This window comes from Lipotes vexillifer, unplaced genomic scaffold (genome assembly GCF_000442215.2).
Source record: "Lipotes vexillifer unplaced genomic scaffold, Lipotes_vexillifer_v1.1 scaffold3, whole genome shotgun sequence".
Classification (NCBI taxonomy): Eukaryota; Metazoa; Chordata; class Mammalia; order Artiodactyla; family Lipotidae; genus Lipotes; species Lipotes vexillifer.
The window spans coordinates 3926965-3940559 of record NW_006783631.1 but is presented as its reverse complement, the minus strand read 5'-3'; the positions used below and the strand labels follow the sequence as shown (position 1 = coordinate 3940559).

The 13595-nt window shown below is 44.0% G+C and overlaps 1 protein-coding gene and 1 non-coding gene across 2 annotated transcripts in view; both read left to right on the top strand.

Moving 5' to 3' along the window:
• The window catches only part of TFCP2L1 (transcription factor CP2 like 1), a 57859-nt gene that overhangs the window by 2876 nt on the left and 41388 nt on the right, over nucleotides 1–13595 (top strand). The window contains exon 2 of the mRNA XM_007456357.1: nucleotides 689–840. Coding sequence (XP_007456419.1) covers nucleotides 689–840 — 152 coding nt within the window. The remainder of the gene's footprint in view (nucleotides 1–688; nucleotides 841–13595) is intronic.
• Nucleotides 9677–9749, top strand: TRNAE-CUC (transfer RNA glutamic acid (anticodon CUC)). The gene has a single exon. It is a non-coding gene; the product is annotated as a tRNA-Glu (tRNA).

Sequence of the window (13595 nt, the reverse complement as noted above, 5' to 3'; positions counted from 1 at the left end):
AGGATTTCTATTTTCCTTGGGAAGGCACTTAAGAAATACATCCAGAAACAAGTTCTCCAGTCCTAGGCTGATGTGAGGCTGATTTTTTGGATCTGATGGGGATTTTTGTTTAGAGGTGGAGGAAGAGGATCTTTGAGCATCTCAGTATTTTCCATTTGGATAAGAAAACTGAACAGAAACCAAGGTCCTTCTTGTTTTGCATTTAGGAGCTATTAGTATGACCCTTAAAGTAGGGCTTATGGGCCAGCTGTCCTTTTCTTTAGAAGGTGGAGGGTTGTCTCAGTTTGGGTGGGTGAAGCAGTCTCTCCATTTGCATGGTTTACAGAGTCCGGAGGACAGGAAGTTGTCTTGGTCTGAGAAGTGGCCAATAACTGGAACAGTTTATTGAAAAAGATTAAAAATTTTGTTCGGGTTCTTATTCTAAAAGCCAGACTCTTGTGGATGGCAACCAGGCGGCATCTGACTAAATCTCTCGAAGGCCTTGGCGTGAAAGTAGAATCATCCAGGATTGGTCTCCCTCATTGGAAAGCATCTTAGAGTATCTGTGACACGCAGTGTGGTAGGCTGAACCCGCTTGCTGCACCATGCTGGGCTGTGTTGCCCTTGACACCAAGGTTGGCCACTTGGCCCTGTCTTTGCAAATGGGCTCTGGGGACCCTGCTCCTGACCCCTCCCTCCTGTGTTGCAGCGACGTCCTCGCCCTGCCCATCTTCAAGCAGGAGGAGCCCCAGCTGTCCCCCGAGAACGAGGCCCGCCTGCCACCCCTGCAGTATGTGCTGTGTGCCGCCACGTCCCCAGCTGTGAAGCTGCACGAAGAGACTTTGACCTACCTCAACCAAGGTAGTTCTGGAGCACCGGGCCAGGGTGGAGCCTGGGGGCCGGCGAGACCGCCCAGGAGTGGGGAGTTGACCTGAATGACCCATTTGGGCCTGTTATCTTGTCAGGGTGGGAGAGTTGGGGTTCGGGAAAGGAGCTCTGGTGTCCTAGCTGTGAGACTTCCTGAGCCTCAGTGTTTTCATCTGAGAAATGGACACATCAGCTATGTTTCACTCAAGCCAAATGAGTGAAGGTTCACATTCCTCATGTGGGCCCTCCAGGGAGCAGATGATGCTCAGTGATTGGCAACCATACTTATAATTACTACTTGCTGGGACCACACCTGGTGTCCTTTCCCGGACGTAGATTGAGCACCTTTGGTATACAAGGTCAGCTGCCCTTTCTGGAACTGCACCCGGCAGTGATGGAAGGCCCATCCTAACGCAGCCCAGGGGCCGGATTCCACACGTGCCAGGCAGGAGCCCTTTGTGGCGATGGGGACAAGCGTGTCCTGGGAGAAATGGCACAGGCGTTTGACTTTGCTTTCCAGCCCCAGTGCTTCCCAACTCTTTGACTTTTCCTCTGAGCCTCAATGTGTTCACGTGTGAAATGAGAAGTGTCATTTTGTGAGGTTTGAGAGGATGAAGGCGTGTGAAGTGCCTGTTCCATTTCTGATGTCCTTTATCAGGACCCGTGGACCAGTGGCCTAACCGATGGTGTTTTTGTGCTTTCTATATGCTGTGTGCCTGTGTTTATTTCCCTTCCCCTCTGGGTCACCTCAGACGCCCTGGCATCCAGTGGATTAGTTGCCCCTGTGTTTAAAGTGAGCAGAGCCGAGGGGCAGGGGGATGCAGTACTTTCTGGAAGGGCAGGGGATGGCAGTGTGGTTGCAGTTTATCTTCCCCGGGCGGCCTCCTTTCTGCAGAACTCTGGCTTCCCGACCTGGGGAGCCAGCCGGGGGCGGAAGTCCAGCCTGACCATCAGGCTTACCTCTGACAGCTCAACTGGCCAGCTTCTGGGCCAGGGACCAGCTCAGAATCAGCAGGTGGCTCGGCATCGGCCTGTGGACGTGGCCGGGGCAAGGGCATGCTTATCCCTGTGGGTGGCTCTGGGGCCTCAGCTGGTCGCCAAGCCAAGCTCAGTCGGCTTTCGGGTGCCTGGCTCAGGCCTTGAGATCTGTGTTCCATCTGCTGAGGCTGGTGACTGCTGGCGGCAGGTGAGCTGGCCGTGTGGAAGAATGCTTCTGTGTGTCTGTGCTTGTTTGCGGAATGGCTTTGGCCATTTTCCCTTCTCTTTCACAGAAGGTCAAACGCTACCAACCTGTATATCTTGGAGCAGTGGTTTTCCCCTCTGGGCCTCTGCTCTCTTGCCTAAGTGCAGCATGAAGAAACTGGGTGAGGTTTACAGAGAGCTGAGGTCAGGAGTGGTTCTTGTTCCTGGCCCATCCTGGGGTCAGAGGCCCAGCTGCTGGCCCAGCGCGCCCGCCTCCCCCCTCCCCCATCTCTAAGGCCTTTGACTGCCCCACCTACCTTCCCTCCACCCCATCCCTCCTTTCTTTCAGTCAACTTTCAACAACGTTTGGTAGTCAACACACTAGGTCTTTTTAAAAGAGTTATCCTTTGCTAATATAGAGAAGATAAAAGAGGCAGAAAGAGTTGCCCCTGTGTTAATTTAGTGTATTTGCTTTAGGTCTTTTTAGTGTATTTGCTTTAGTGTATTTGCTTTAGGTCTTTCTTTTTTTTTTTAATATGTTCCTAAAATGAATTTATTTATTTTATTTTTGGCTACGGTGGGTCTTCATTGCTGCGCGCGGGCTGCGGGGAGCAGGGGCTACTCTTCGTTGCGATGCGCGGGTGTCTCACTGCGGTGGCTTCTCTTGTTGCGGAGCACGGACTCTAGGCGCGTGGGCTCAGTAGTTGTGGCTCGTAAGCTCTAGAGCACAGGCTCAGTAGTTGTGGCGCACGGGCTTAGTCTCTCTGCAGCATCAGGGAATCTTCCCAGATCAGGGATTGAACCCGTGTCCCCTGCACTGGCAGGCGGATTCTTACCCACTGCGCCACCGGGGAAGTCCCCACAGGGCTTCATCTTAAACTAGCATTTAAATGTAACCTCATTGCTAATGTGGTTGAATATTTAAAATATATTTATTGGTCTTTTAAATTTCTCCATCAGTTAAATTCATGTTCTTTGCACATTTCTTATTGGGATGGTTCCATCTCACAGATTGTAAGAGCATACCCTAAATGAAAAATATTAACCTTTTAGCTGCCGTATATTGGAAACAATTTTTTCCCTGACCATTTAACCATATTTATTTTGTGATAACTATATTTATGGTGTGAGATGTATGTCATGGATAGAAATTGACTTTCAACATCTATTGTCAAGTCTTTCAGTTTTCTAAAATGATTTTTCTTTTATATTTAGAATGCCTGCCCGCCCCAAAATCAGCTTAGTGGTTTCCTAAAGTTCATGTAATGGTTTCTAAATTTTCACATTGCAATGTGCTTGGAATTCTTTTGGAAACGATAATTAGTCATTTAATGATGATTTTGGATTATTACTATATAAAATATACTTATTTCTTTTTTTCTCCCAGCTTTACCAGTGGGATTTATACTTTCATACGTTACATTTGGAGTTTGTGATGTGATGTAAAAGTCTAAGTTTACTTATTTTTCTAAATAGTTGACCTACTAGTTAATGCCTAGTTTACCTCTTATTCTCACTGGTTTAAATGCCACTTTCGAAACATTTAAAAAGCCATATTCTAAACTATTGGTCCAGAAACAGACACTTGTGTAGATGTTTGTCCTGTACACCTGATTGTTGCCTCATTTCTAGTTGAACTAATTGTAGCTTGGAAGTATGTTTCCATTTTTGGGAGTAGAAGTTCCTTTTATCATTCTTCTTAACCATTCTCAGTCACCTATTCTTACAGATGGATTTTACAACCATTGAATCTTCCTTCTATACTTTTTAAAAAGTATTTTTTAAATACTTCCTTCTATACTTTTTAAAAGTATTTTTTAAATACTTTATTTATGAGATTTATGAGATCATATACTTTATAAAGTTGTTTCTTACTTTTATTAAACTGTTCTTGTAATATTTTCTATTATAAAGCCTCTTAGACATCATTTAAAATGTCTGCATAATATTTCACTATTTTCTCTTATTATTTAGGACTGATTATTGTCTTAACTGCTGGGATGAAATATACAATGTAATTACTTGAGTGTCTGTCTCCCATAATAGAATGGAAGGTCTGTGAGGGCAGAGCCATGTCTATGTTTTTAACATTATATCCCAAGTGTTAAGCTTGGTGCCTTGATAGTAGATGCTCTGTAAATATTCAGAAAATTGAAAAATAAGCATGGTTTATTTTATTTCCATTTCACTTTTCTCTTTTTTCTCTCTTCCCCTCTCTCTTTTTTTTGTTGCTATTATCAGTAATGCTGTACTTGATATCTTTTTCAATGTACCTTATTTAAAGTAGCTTCTATGCCTATGTCATATGACAAATAAGCATCAGTTTAAAAAAAAAAGGAGCTTTGACATATCAGTCAACAGTCAAAACCTTTCTGTTTAATTAAAAAGTTTGCTATTAAGTGTTTAATGTTTATTGCATTGGCTCTATGATGTTTAGGGCACTATTTCTCTGAGGCCATCCCATGTCTTCTTTCTTGTAATGATGTGTTTAAGGTTCTCCAAAGACATGGAAGGGATGCTGGATCTGTAAATGAAAAAGTCATTGAAACCATTGGATGCTCATTTTTCAGTGCAGTGTCAGACCAGTGCCCTCACATCATGGCTTGGATAAGGTGTGTTCTTTGTGTGTGTCTTATCATCAAGCCCAACAGCTAGTTTTGGATACAGTGAAAATGGTTTGAGAACCAAAGTACGTGCTCTTCCCCTGAAATGGAGTCCTAAGGTGAAGGGGTAGACAGCTGTTGAATGGAGGTCTTCAAACTCCCAGGCCAATCTCTTTGTCAGTGGCCGAAGGTCACTGTGGAGACATCTTTCCTGAAGGCTGGAGCCGGAGGCAAGGGATGAAGTAGGTAAGGTGGTGGGAGAGTCAGGGAGATCAGAAGAAAGAGGACCCCAGGCAATCTGTGTAGGCAATTCTGTCTTTGAGATAAGAACAGCTTTGCTAGAATGGCTTGTTGTGGAGAAAACTTTGGAATTTCCTACCAAAGCAACTCTTCGATCTTAAATATAGTGATGGATTTTTCCAACAGTCTTATGTTCATTCATTCATGGAATAAAACTTCCTGTCCATTGGAAAGAGAGGATGGTTCAGGGGAAGAGAGAAAAGCCACATGCAAAGGCAAGAACGGGCAGGGTGTGGGTGCAGTTAAAGCACACTGTTTATGAAGAATCCGGAAAGCGAGGATGTTTCAGGGAAAGAGAGAAAAGCCACATGCAAAGGCAAGAACGGGCAGGGTGTGGGTGCAGTTAAAGCACACTGTTTATGAAGAATCCTAAGCAATTCAATATGACTAAGGTTTGGAACATGAGGAGGAGTATGAATGTATATGGCTGGAGAGGCAGACCAGATAGCCAAGATCTCCCGCTGCCTTGCTGAGGCTGAGCTATTGGGCAGCCCTCTCTGGGCACATCCTTTAAACAACCTCCCAGTGCTTCCAGCTCCTCATGTGTAAAAGGAAGGAAATAGAATCCCTACCAAGTACGCGCTACTACGTAGCTAAAATAAGTTAATGCAGGAAGAGCACTGAAAACAGTGTCTGGCACTTTATATGAACTCACATATTAGCTATTATTAATAGTAAAGTGGATACATGTTTCCCCTAGTCCTATTAGGAAGTTAACATGGTCATCAGATTTTATTTTTTGCTACTTTAATCCTTTATTTTCCTAATTGAAAGATTAACACAGGGTTGGTTCTAGAACTAAGAATTGTACCTCTTAGAACTGAAAGGTGGTAGCTTTGGAATACGTTAAAGGCAGGAAGGCCTGCTGACCTTTTCTGTTAGTTCTTCATTCACTGTACAACCAGATAATAGACATAACCTGTAGGAGACACTCCTCTGCAGGATGTTAAAATACTGTCTTTAAAATTGTGATCACAGAAAGCGCTGGACCCTTACATGATGTGAGTTGTTGTGTTAGGAATTACTCTAATTGCGAGGTGAGGACCCTAGCTTTTAGAATTCCCAAAGTACTTTCTGGTATTCTTTTTTTTTTCATATTTATTTATTTATTTTGGCTGCACAGGGTCTTAGTTGCAGTGTGAGGGATCTCTAGTTGCGGCATGCGGGACCTAGCTCCCTGACCAGGGATCGAAACCGGCCCCCATGCATTGGGAGCACAGAGTCTTAACCACTGGATCACCAGGGAAGTCCCTGGTATTCTCTTTTGAGTAATTCCCCTAAAATGTATTATTCCCATTTTACAGGCCGAGAGGGGTGAAATCTGTCACGCTTCGGGGGAGTGGTTGAGCATTGATGCGACCGTAAAGGGAATTCTGGGAGGGGCAGGCACCCGCTTTTCCTAGGGCTCCCTACAAGCAGGATTCTAGGCTGGCACTTCCAGGGGCCATGCCTGCCGCCTGGAACGCCTGGTGCAGCTCTGAGGGGGCGCGTAGGAGCCTTGCAGGGAAGAAGGCCAGGAAGGAGCCGAAATGGAGCCGGGAGAAAATGCTTCCTTGAACAACACCCAAAACCCTACAGTTTCTCCTACTCCACCCCCGCTCCCCATGCCTCCGCCCACCATGACCTGAGGGAATGGTCAGGAGATAAGAACTCCCAGCGGGAAGTCTTGTTTTCCCAGATCCTAGAACTGAGGCAGCTTCTGCTCTAGGGGGATCACTTAACCTCTAGAATCCTCGGGTTCCTCACCTGTGGAATTGGTGAGGGTCGCATTTTGTGCGTTGCCTTGAAAATTAAGTGAAGAACAAATGTCTGGCAAATGGTACGCCACATAGTTTCCCCTCTCCCCAGTTATATCAGTGACTTTGAATTTAAGGAATGAGGCAAAGGATTAGTTACTTTGTTTGTTATCCTTCCTCCTTAGCTGAAGTTTTCTTTCCAGATTAATTTTTAGCCTGAAGCTTGGGAATATAAACTGAGGAAACCAAATGACCCTTACATACATTACTATTTTTCTTTAATGCTTTCTCCCTTATTGTTTGAGTGTAAAAGTAGCACATACTTCTTGTTAAACAGAACAGCCAAACAGTACAGAAATTTGTGCTCTAAAACGCTTCCCATAATCCCACTTCCCAGATTTTTCTGTCATACATTAAATGTATGTCTAATTATATAGGCGCACATACATACGCACTTATAGGAATGTGTGTCTCTGTAAGAGAAATGAGATAATATTATGTGTACTGTTTTAGCAACTTGGTTCCCCCCACCCCCCCACCAAACAGTGTATCCTCAAAGTCTTTCCATGTGGGTACATTAAAAACAAACAAAAAAGCTGATCTTTACTGGTTACATTGTGATCCATTGTATGGATGTCGTGTAATTTGTTCTCTTGAGGAACATTAGGTTTGTTTCCCTTTTTTTCATAATTACACCCAGCACTCCACTGATCATCCATGTACACATATCTTTGTGCTTAAACAGGAGTGACAGTATCTGTAGAATAAATATCTAGAAATAGAATGGCTGGCACAACATTTTGATAGCATCTGCCATGTTGCCATGCAATGGAGTCAATGGAGTTGCACCAATTTGTAGTTTTACGAACAATAACTATCTGAATAATTGTTTATTTCCTCCTCATTCACCATTGCTCCTCCATCCCTACACACCTGGAACATAAACTCCCCGAGGGCAGAGACCTGGGTATCTTGTTCACTGCTAGTCCTAATACAGTGCCTGGCTCACAGAACTTCTTTGAATGAATGGAGAATGTCTATTTTTCTATACTTTTGCCAACACTTTTTAACCTTTGGTAATTAGTGGGGAAAATATAAGGTATTCCTTGATACCTTCCTCACTTCCTCAATGATGCTGAATATTTTCTCATATTTGATTTGATTGTTTCTATGCTTTTTTGCTTTTCATCTGATTTACCTATTTTTCAAGTGGGATTTTTCATCCTTTTTTATTTATTTGTAAGGGCTCTTTTCATATGTGGGATAATGTGTTAGAAATATTTTCCCATGCTTTCATATATTTTGTTCATTTTTCTTTCATTTGCTTGTTCTTTATTTTACATAATAAAAGTTTTAATAAATTTTTATGTGATCAGGCTTATTGAATTTTAATGTTTCACATCCCATTTGGGAAAGGCCTTCTCCACTTTAAGATCTTAATAGTATTCACCTGTGTTTTTTTTATTTTTAAATTAAAAAAAAATTTTTTTTTAATTTAAAAAAATTTTTGGCCACACTGTGCGGCTTACAGGATCTTAATTCCCTGACCAGGGATCGAATCCCAGTCCCAGCAGTGAGAGCACCGAGTCCTAACTACTGGACCTCCAGGGAATTCCTTTTTTTAAAAAATTAAAAAAAAATTTTTTTTATTCACTTGTTTTTTAGAAATGTTGTCCTCCCCCCCACCCCCAAACCTGGGTCTTTCATACTTTGGCACTTATCTTGGTATGGAAGGAATGAGGTGGGAATCCAACTCTGTTACTTTCCAAATGACCATCATATTGCCCCAAAATAACTTATTGAACAGGGGACTTTCATTTGCTAGAATATGCAGCCATAAAAAGCATGAAGTAGATCCTTATGTATATCCATGAAGGATATCCAGCATGTGCTATTAAATTAACAAAACAAAACAAAACAAACTTTCTCTTTGTTGGTAACACCAATTTGGATAATGCTGTTAATTATTCGTTCTTAGAAACTTGGTGGCAGATTGAAAGCCAGGAATTTTGGAGCTGGATACACCCATGTTTCAATTCCTGGCTCTCTGTTCTTTCCCAAGTTACCGAACCTGTCAACTGTGTTTTCTGTAAAATACAGAACAACTTCAGGTGTTGTCTTGAGAATTAACTGAGGTATTGGTTATTGTTGTTTGTTTTTGCTGTGCCAGGATACTTTATTTTGGCTCCATAAAATTTGGAAATGTTTCCTCAGCAAAGGATTTTATAAACCACACAACAAAGCTTAAATAAAAAACCCAGAAATTAAGGAACAAATGTTTTCCCAGATGTCAACTCCTCATAATTCATTTATGAATTAATCAGCTAATAAAAATACTAAGAAGTGAGCTGGGGTTTTGGTTGTTGAGTTGGTTTTTTTATTTAATAATGTTTTTAACATATATATATTTTTAAATTAATTAATTTATTTTATTTTTGGCCACGTTGGGTCTTTGTTGCTGCGCACGGGCTTTCTCTAGTTGTGGCGCGCGGGGGTTACTCTTCATTGCAGTGTGTGGGCTTCTCATTGTGGTGGCTTCTCTTGTTGTGGAGCACGGGCTCTAGGCGCATGGGCTTCAGTAGTTGTGGCACAAGGGCTCAGTAGTTGTGGCTCATGGGCTCTAGAGTGCAGGCTCAGTAGTTGTGGCACACGGGCTTAGTTGCTCCAGGCATATGGGATCTTAGCGGACCAAGGCTCGAACCCGTGTCCCCTGCATTAGCAGGCGGATTCTTAACCACTGTGCCACCAGGGAAGTCCCTATTTCTTTGCTTTTAAGACCAACATTTATTGAAATAAATAGGAGCTTCCTTGTACAGATTTCTTATCAAAGCTCAGCGTAGAGAAATGATTTTTAATGTTTCAAAGGTCTCCTGGTCATGTCACATGTCAGTTATGCTTCAAGCAATGGTGGACCATTTAATTAAATTAAGATAGAATACTTAGACAGTCTAATTCCACGGGGTCTGATGAACTAGGAATGACATATTCTTAAGAATTATGTAAGGGAATTCCCTGGTGGTCCAGTGGTTAGGACTCGGCACTCTCACTGCCAGAGCCCCAGGTTCCATCCCTGGTCAGGGAAAGGAGATCCCGCAAGCTGTGTGGTGCAGGAAAAAAAAAGAGAACTATGTTAAAAATTAAAGAAAACTAGACAGATCAAGGTAAGGAATTTAACGCTTTTCTATGTATGGGAAGATGCAAGAGTCTGGGCTGATTGAAATCACTCCTTTGGTATGCACCTTAGCTACCTAGGGTCAGTATACTATACTTTCTCACCCTGAGTCTCCTCGGGGTGCATCATTGGGGGGTGACTGCAGCGGCTGAGGCTGCAACATCCTTTGTTTACTGATGGCAGGCAACATTTCTTCATTGACCTCCAGAAACACTATATTAGAAATTATAATATGAGAACAAATGCAGCATCAATGAAGCAACACATTAAATGGAGTTGGCCTCCATCAGGATTAATTTAAAGAGAAGACACATCAGCTGTCCTGCCGTGCTGGTACATGTTCAGAGGTTGGCTGCTGTAAATCTGAATCCAGCCTCCACATTACCCTGAATCATTGTGCTTTTCCTTTTGCTCCCCTGGGGACCTGATGGCCAGGGATGTCCGATCTGTTTTCAATGGAGGTTTTATTTTTCAGGCATTGTGAGGCCAAAAGATAAGGAGACATTACCATGAAAAAGACAGTTTGTTACTCATGGTTCCGGAGTGGAGGGCCTTAGGGAGAGGCACCAGGGTCAGTCAGGAGGCAGAGGGAATGAGGGGAGAATCTGGGCAAGACCCTTTCTGGTGGTCTCTAGGGGAAGGAATGGGTGAGGCAGAGAAAGCAGGTTTAGAATTGGCTCTGGGGCAGAAAGGCTGTCCCTAGGTGTCTGGTACCCACCCAGCTCTGGAGTGATTAGGGCAGGGGACTGGTGGCCTGGAGTGTGACGTTCTGTGAAAACCTGATAGAGCAGGGGATGGACTGGAGTATGGACTCTAGGTTAGTTTGCCTATGAAAAGCATACTCTAGGCTAGTCATTTACTACCCCTAAGAAGTGGCCAGCCCTGGGAGGGGCACCCTACCCAGGGTTCCCAGGGCTCCAGATGTCAAAGCATCAGAAACCCATGGTTCATTTAAAATTACCTGACCTTCTTGGGCACTGCGTTGGGCTGCAGGTTGAGTTACAGGCACAAAGGGGCCACTTGGGAAAAGCTGGATTTCCTATTCTTTTTTAAAAATTTCTTTTGGCCTTGTCGCGCAGCTTGTGGGATCTTAGTTCCCCGGCCAGGGGTTGAACCCATGCCCTTGGCAGTGAGAGCGCAGAGTCCTAACCCTGGACCACCAGGGAATCCCCTGGATTTCTCATTCTAAGTCAGCCATTTTTACTTGTGAGTGTTTTCCCCCTTCAGACTGAGCTTGAGTCTCTCAGGTTATACAACCGTCAACAAACTCTCTTTCCTTTTTTTTTCCTAATTGAAGTCTAGTTGATTTACAATGTTGTGTTAATTTTTGCTTTACAGCAAAGTGATTCAGCTGTACATATATATACATATATTCTTTTTTAAAATCAATTAATTTTTGGCTTCATTGGGTCTTCGTTGCTGTTCACGGGCTTTCTCTCTGGTTGCAGTGAACGGGAGCTACTCTTCGTTGCGGTGCGCGGGCTTCTCATTGCGGTGGCTTCTCTTGTTGTGGAGCACAGGCTCTAGGCGCGCAGGCTTCAGTAGTTGTGGCTCACGGGCCTTAGGGCGCAGGCTCAGTAGTTGTGGTGCATGGGCTTAGTTGCTCCACGGCATGTGGGATCTTCCCGGGCCAGGGATCGAACCTGTGTCCCCTGCATTGGCAGGCAGATTCTCAACCACTGCGCCACCAGGGAAACCCCTCTCTCAAGATTTTTTAAGGAAACATTTAAGTTAATAGCATGATTGAGTCTCTTCAGAATGACCTGTGACTGATGACCTTGGTCTGCATTTTTTTTTTTTTTTTTGCGGTACGCGGGCCTCTCACTGCTGTGGCCCCTCCCGTTGTGGAGCACAGGCTCCGGACGCGCAACCTCAGCGGCCATGGCTCACGGGCCCAGCCACTCCACAGCATGTGGGATATTCCCAGACGGGGGCACGAACCCACATCCCCTGCATCGGCAGGCGGACTCTCAACCACTGCGCCACCAGGGAAGCCCGGTTTGTGTTTTCTGACTCACTCTTTTGGCTGATGCCAAGTTGCCATCATTCATGTAATCTCTCAAGAGAGCAGGTGAGGTTATCATCTTCAGAGGTTTTAGCTGACTTGCTGTATCATTGCCCTCCCGTTCCCTTTGTGTGAAGGTTTCCAGCTCTTTCTGTGTTTTTTCCTCTCTCCCATCCTTTCCGTCCCTTTAGAATACGTTCTACATTCTTCCGAGACATCTTTATGACGTTTTGGGCCCCAGTCACTTGGGACTGGAAGGACTTTTCTTTTATTATTTATTTATTTGGTTGCACTGGGTCTTAGTTGCAGCAGGCATGCTCCTTAGTTGCGGCATGCGAACTCTTAGTTGCGGCATGCGTGTGAGATCTAGTTCCCTGACTAGGGATCGAAACCGGGCCCCCTGCATTGGGAGTGTGGAGTCTTAACCACTGTTAAGGGAAGTCCCGGGACTGGAAGGATTTTGATGCCTCTGCCAGTGACTGTGTCTGGCCTTCCAGACGAGCCATCATCACTCCATGGAATGAAATTTTGGGGGACCTGCTTTCTATTCTCAGTCAAGGTGCAAAGGTGGACCTAGTCGCATCTTTATTAAGTGCTTCCAAGCATTCAGAAACAGAGTTTATGATGTCCAAGGACTTTCCCCTGCTGCAGTGGACTTGAGCGCTTCTGGAACGAGTGTAATCTGCTAACTGACAACACACTCTTCAAAAGCGCTTTTGGCTAGTTTGATTCCCGTCACCGCCCCCCGCCCCCCACCCCCCACCAAAGTACCTTGGCTTTTTACTGTAAAAATAGTCAAAGCAGCGCATGCCAAAATTTCCAGGGGAAAATCAAATGCACTTGCGCTCGGTGCCCATAATTTGGACAACTTCATAGGAACACTTCTGATCAGAGCAGCTCTGCCCCTGGTCAGTGGCTTGGGGGCTACAACTGCCTGCCTGGAGCCTTGAGTGTCGTACTCCTAAACCAAACATGGGCCTGGCCACCAGGACAGACCATCAGTTTGGGGGAGGTGGTATCAGGTTTAATTGACTTCACTCTGGTCACTGCACAGGTAGGAAGGGTTATACTTTGTATGGCATTGTGGGAAGATAATTTTTAAATTTTTTTTATTGAAATGCAATTGATTTACAATGTTGTGTTAATTACTGCTGTACAACAAAGTGATTCAGTTATATTAATATATACATTCTTTTTTTAAATATTCTTTTCCATTATGGTTTATCATAGGCTATTGAATATAGTTCTCTGTCTTATACAGGAGGACCTTGTTGTTTATCCATTGGGAAGATAATTTAAGTGCCAGGTCTATAAGTGGGTCTCAAAAAATGTTATTTCCCTTCTGCCACTAAATTTGGCTGATTGGAGGGAAGGGGGCAGGAAGGAATGTCAGGAGTAGATGGGCCCGCTTTGCTCTGTGTAGATCGGCTCCTGAGTTAAGGTTTCAGGGACCACTGAACTATGGTTAGAATCACTACTTAGAAGAATGTGTCTAAAACAAACATATGGTTACCAAAGGGGAAAGGAGGGGAGGAGAGGGATAAATTAGCAGTTTGAGATTAGCAGATACAAACTACTATATATAAAAATACATAAACACCAGGGACCTACTGTCTAGCACAGGGAACTATATTCAGTATTTTGTAATAAACCATAATGGAAAAGAATCTGAAAAAGAATAGATATATAAGGGCTTCCCTGGTGGCGCAGTGGTTGAGAGTCCGCCTGCCAATGCAGGGGACACCGGTTCG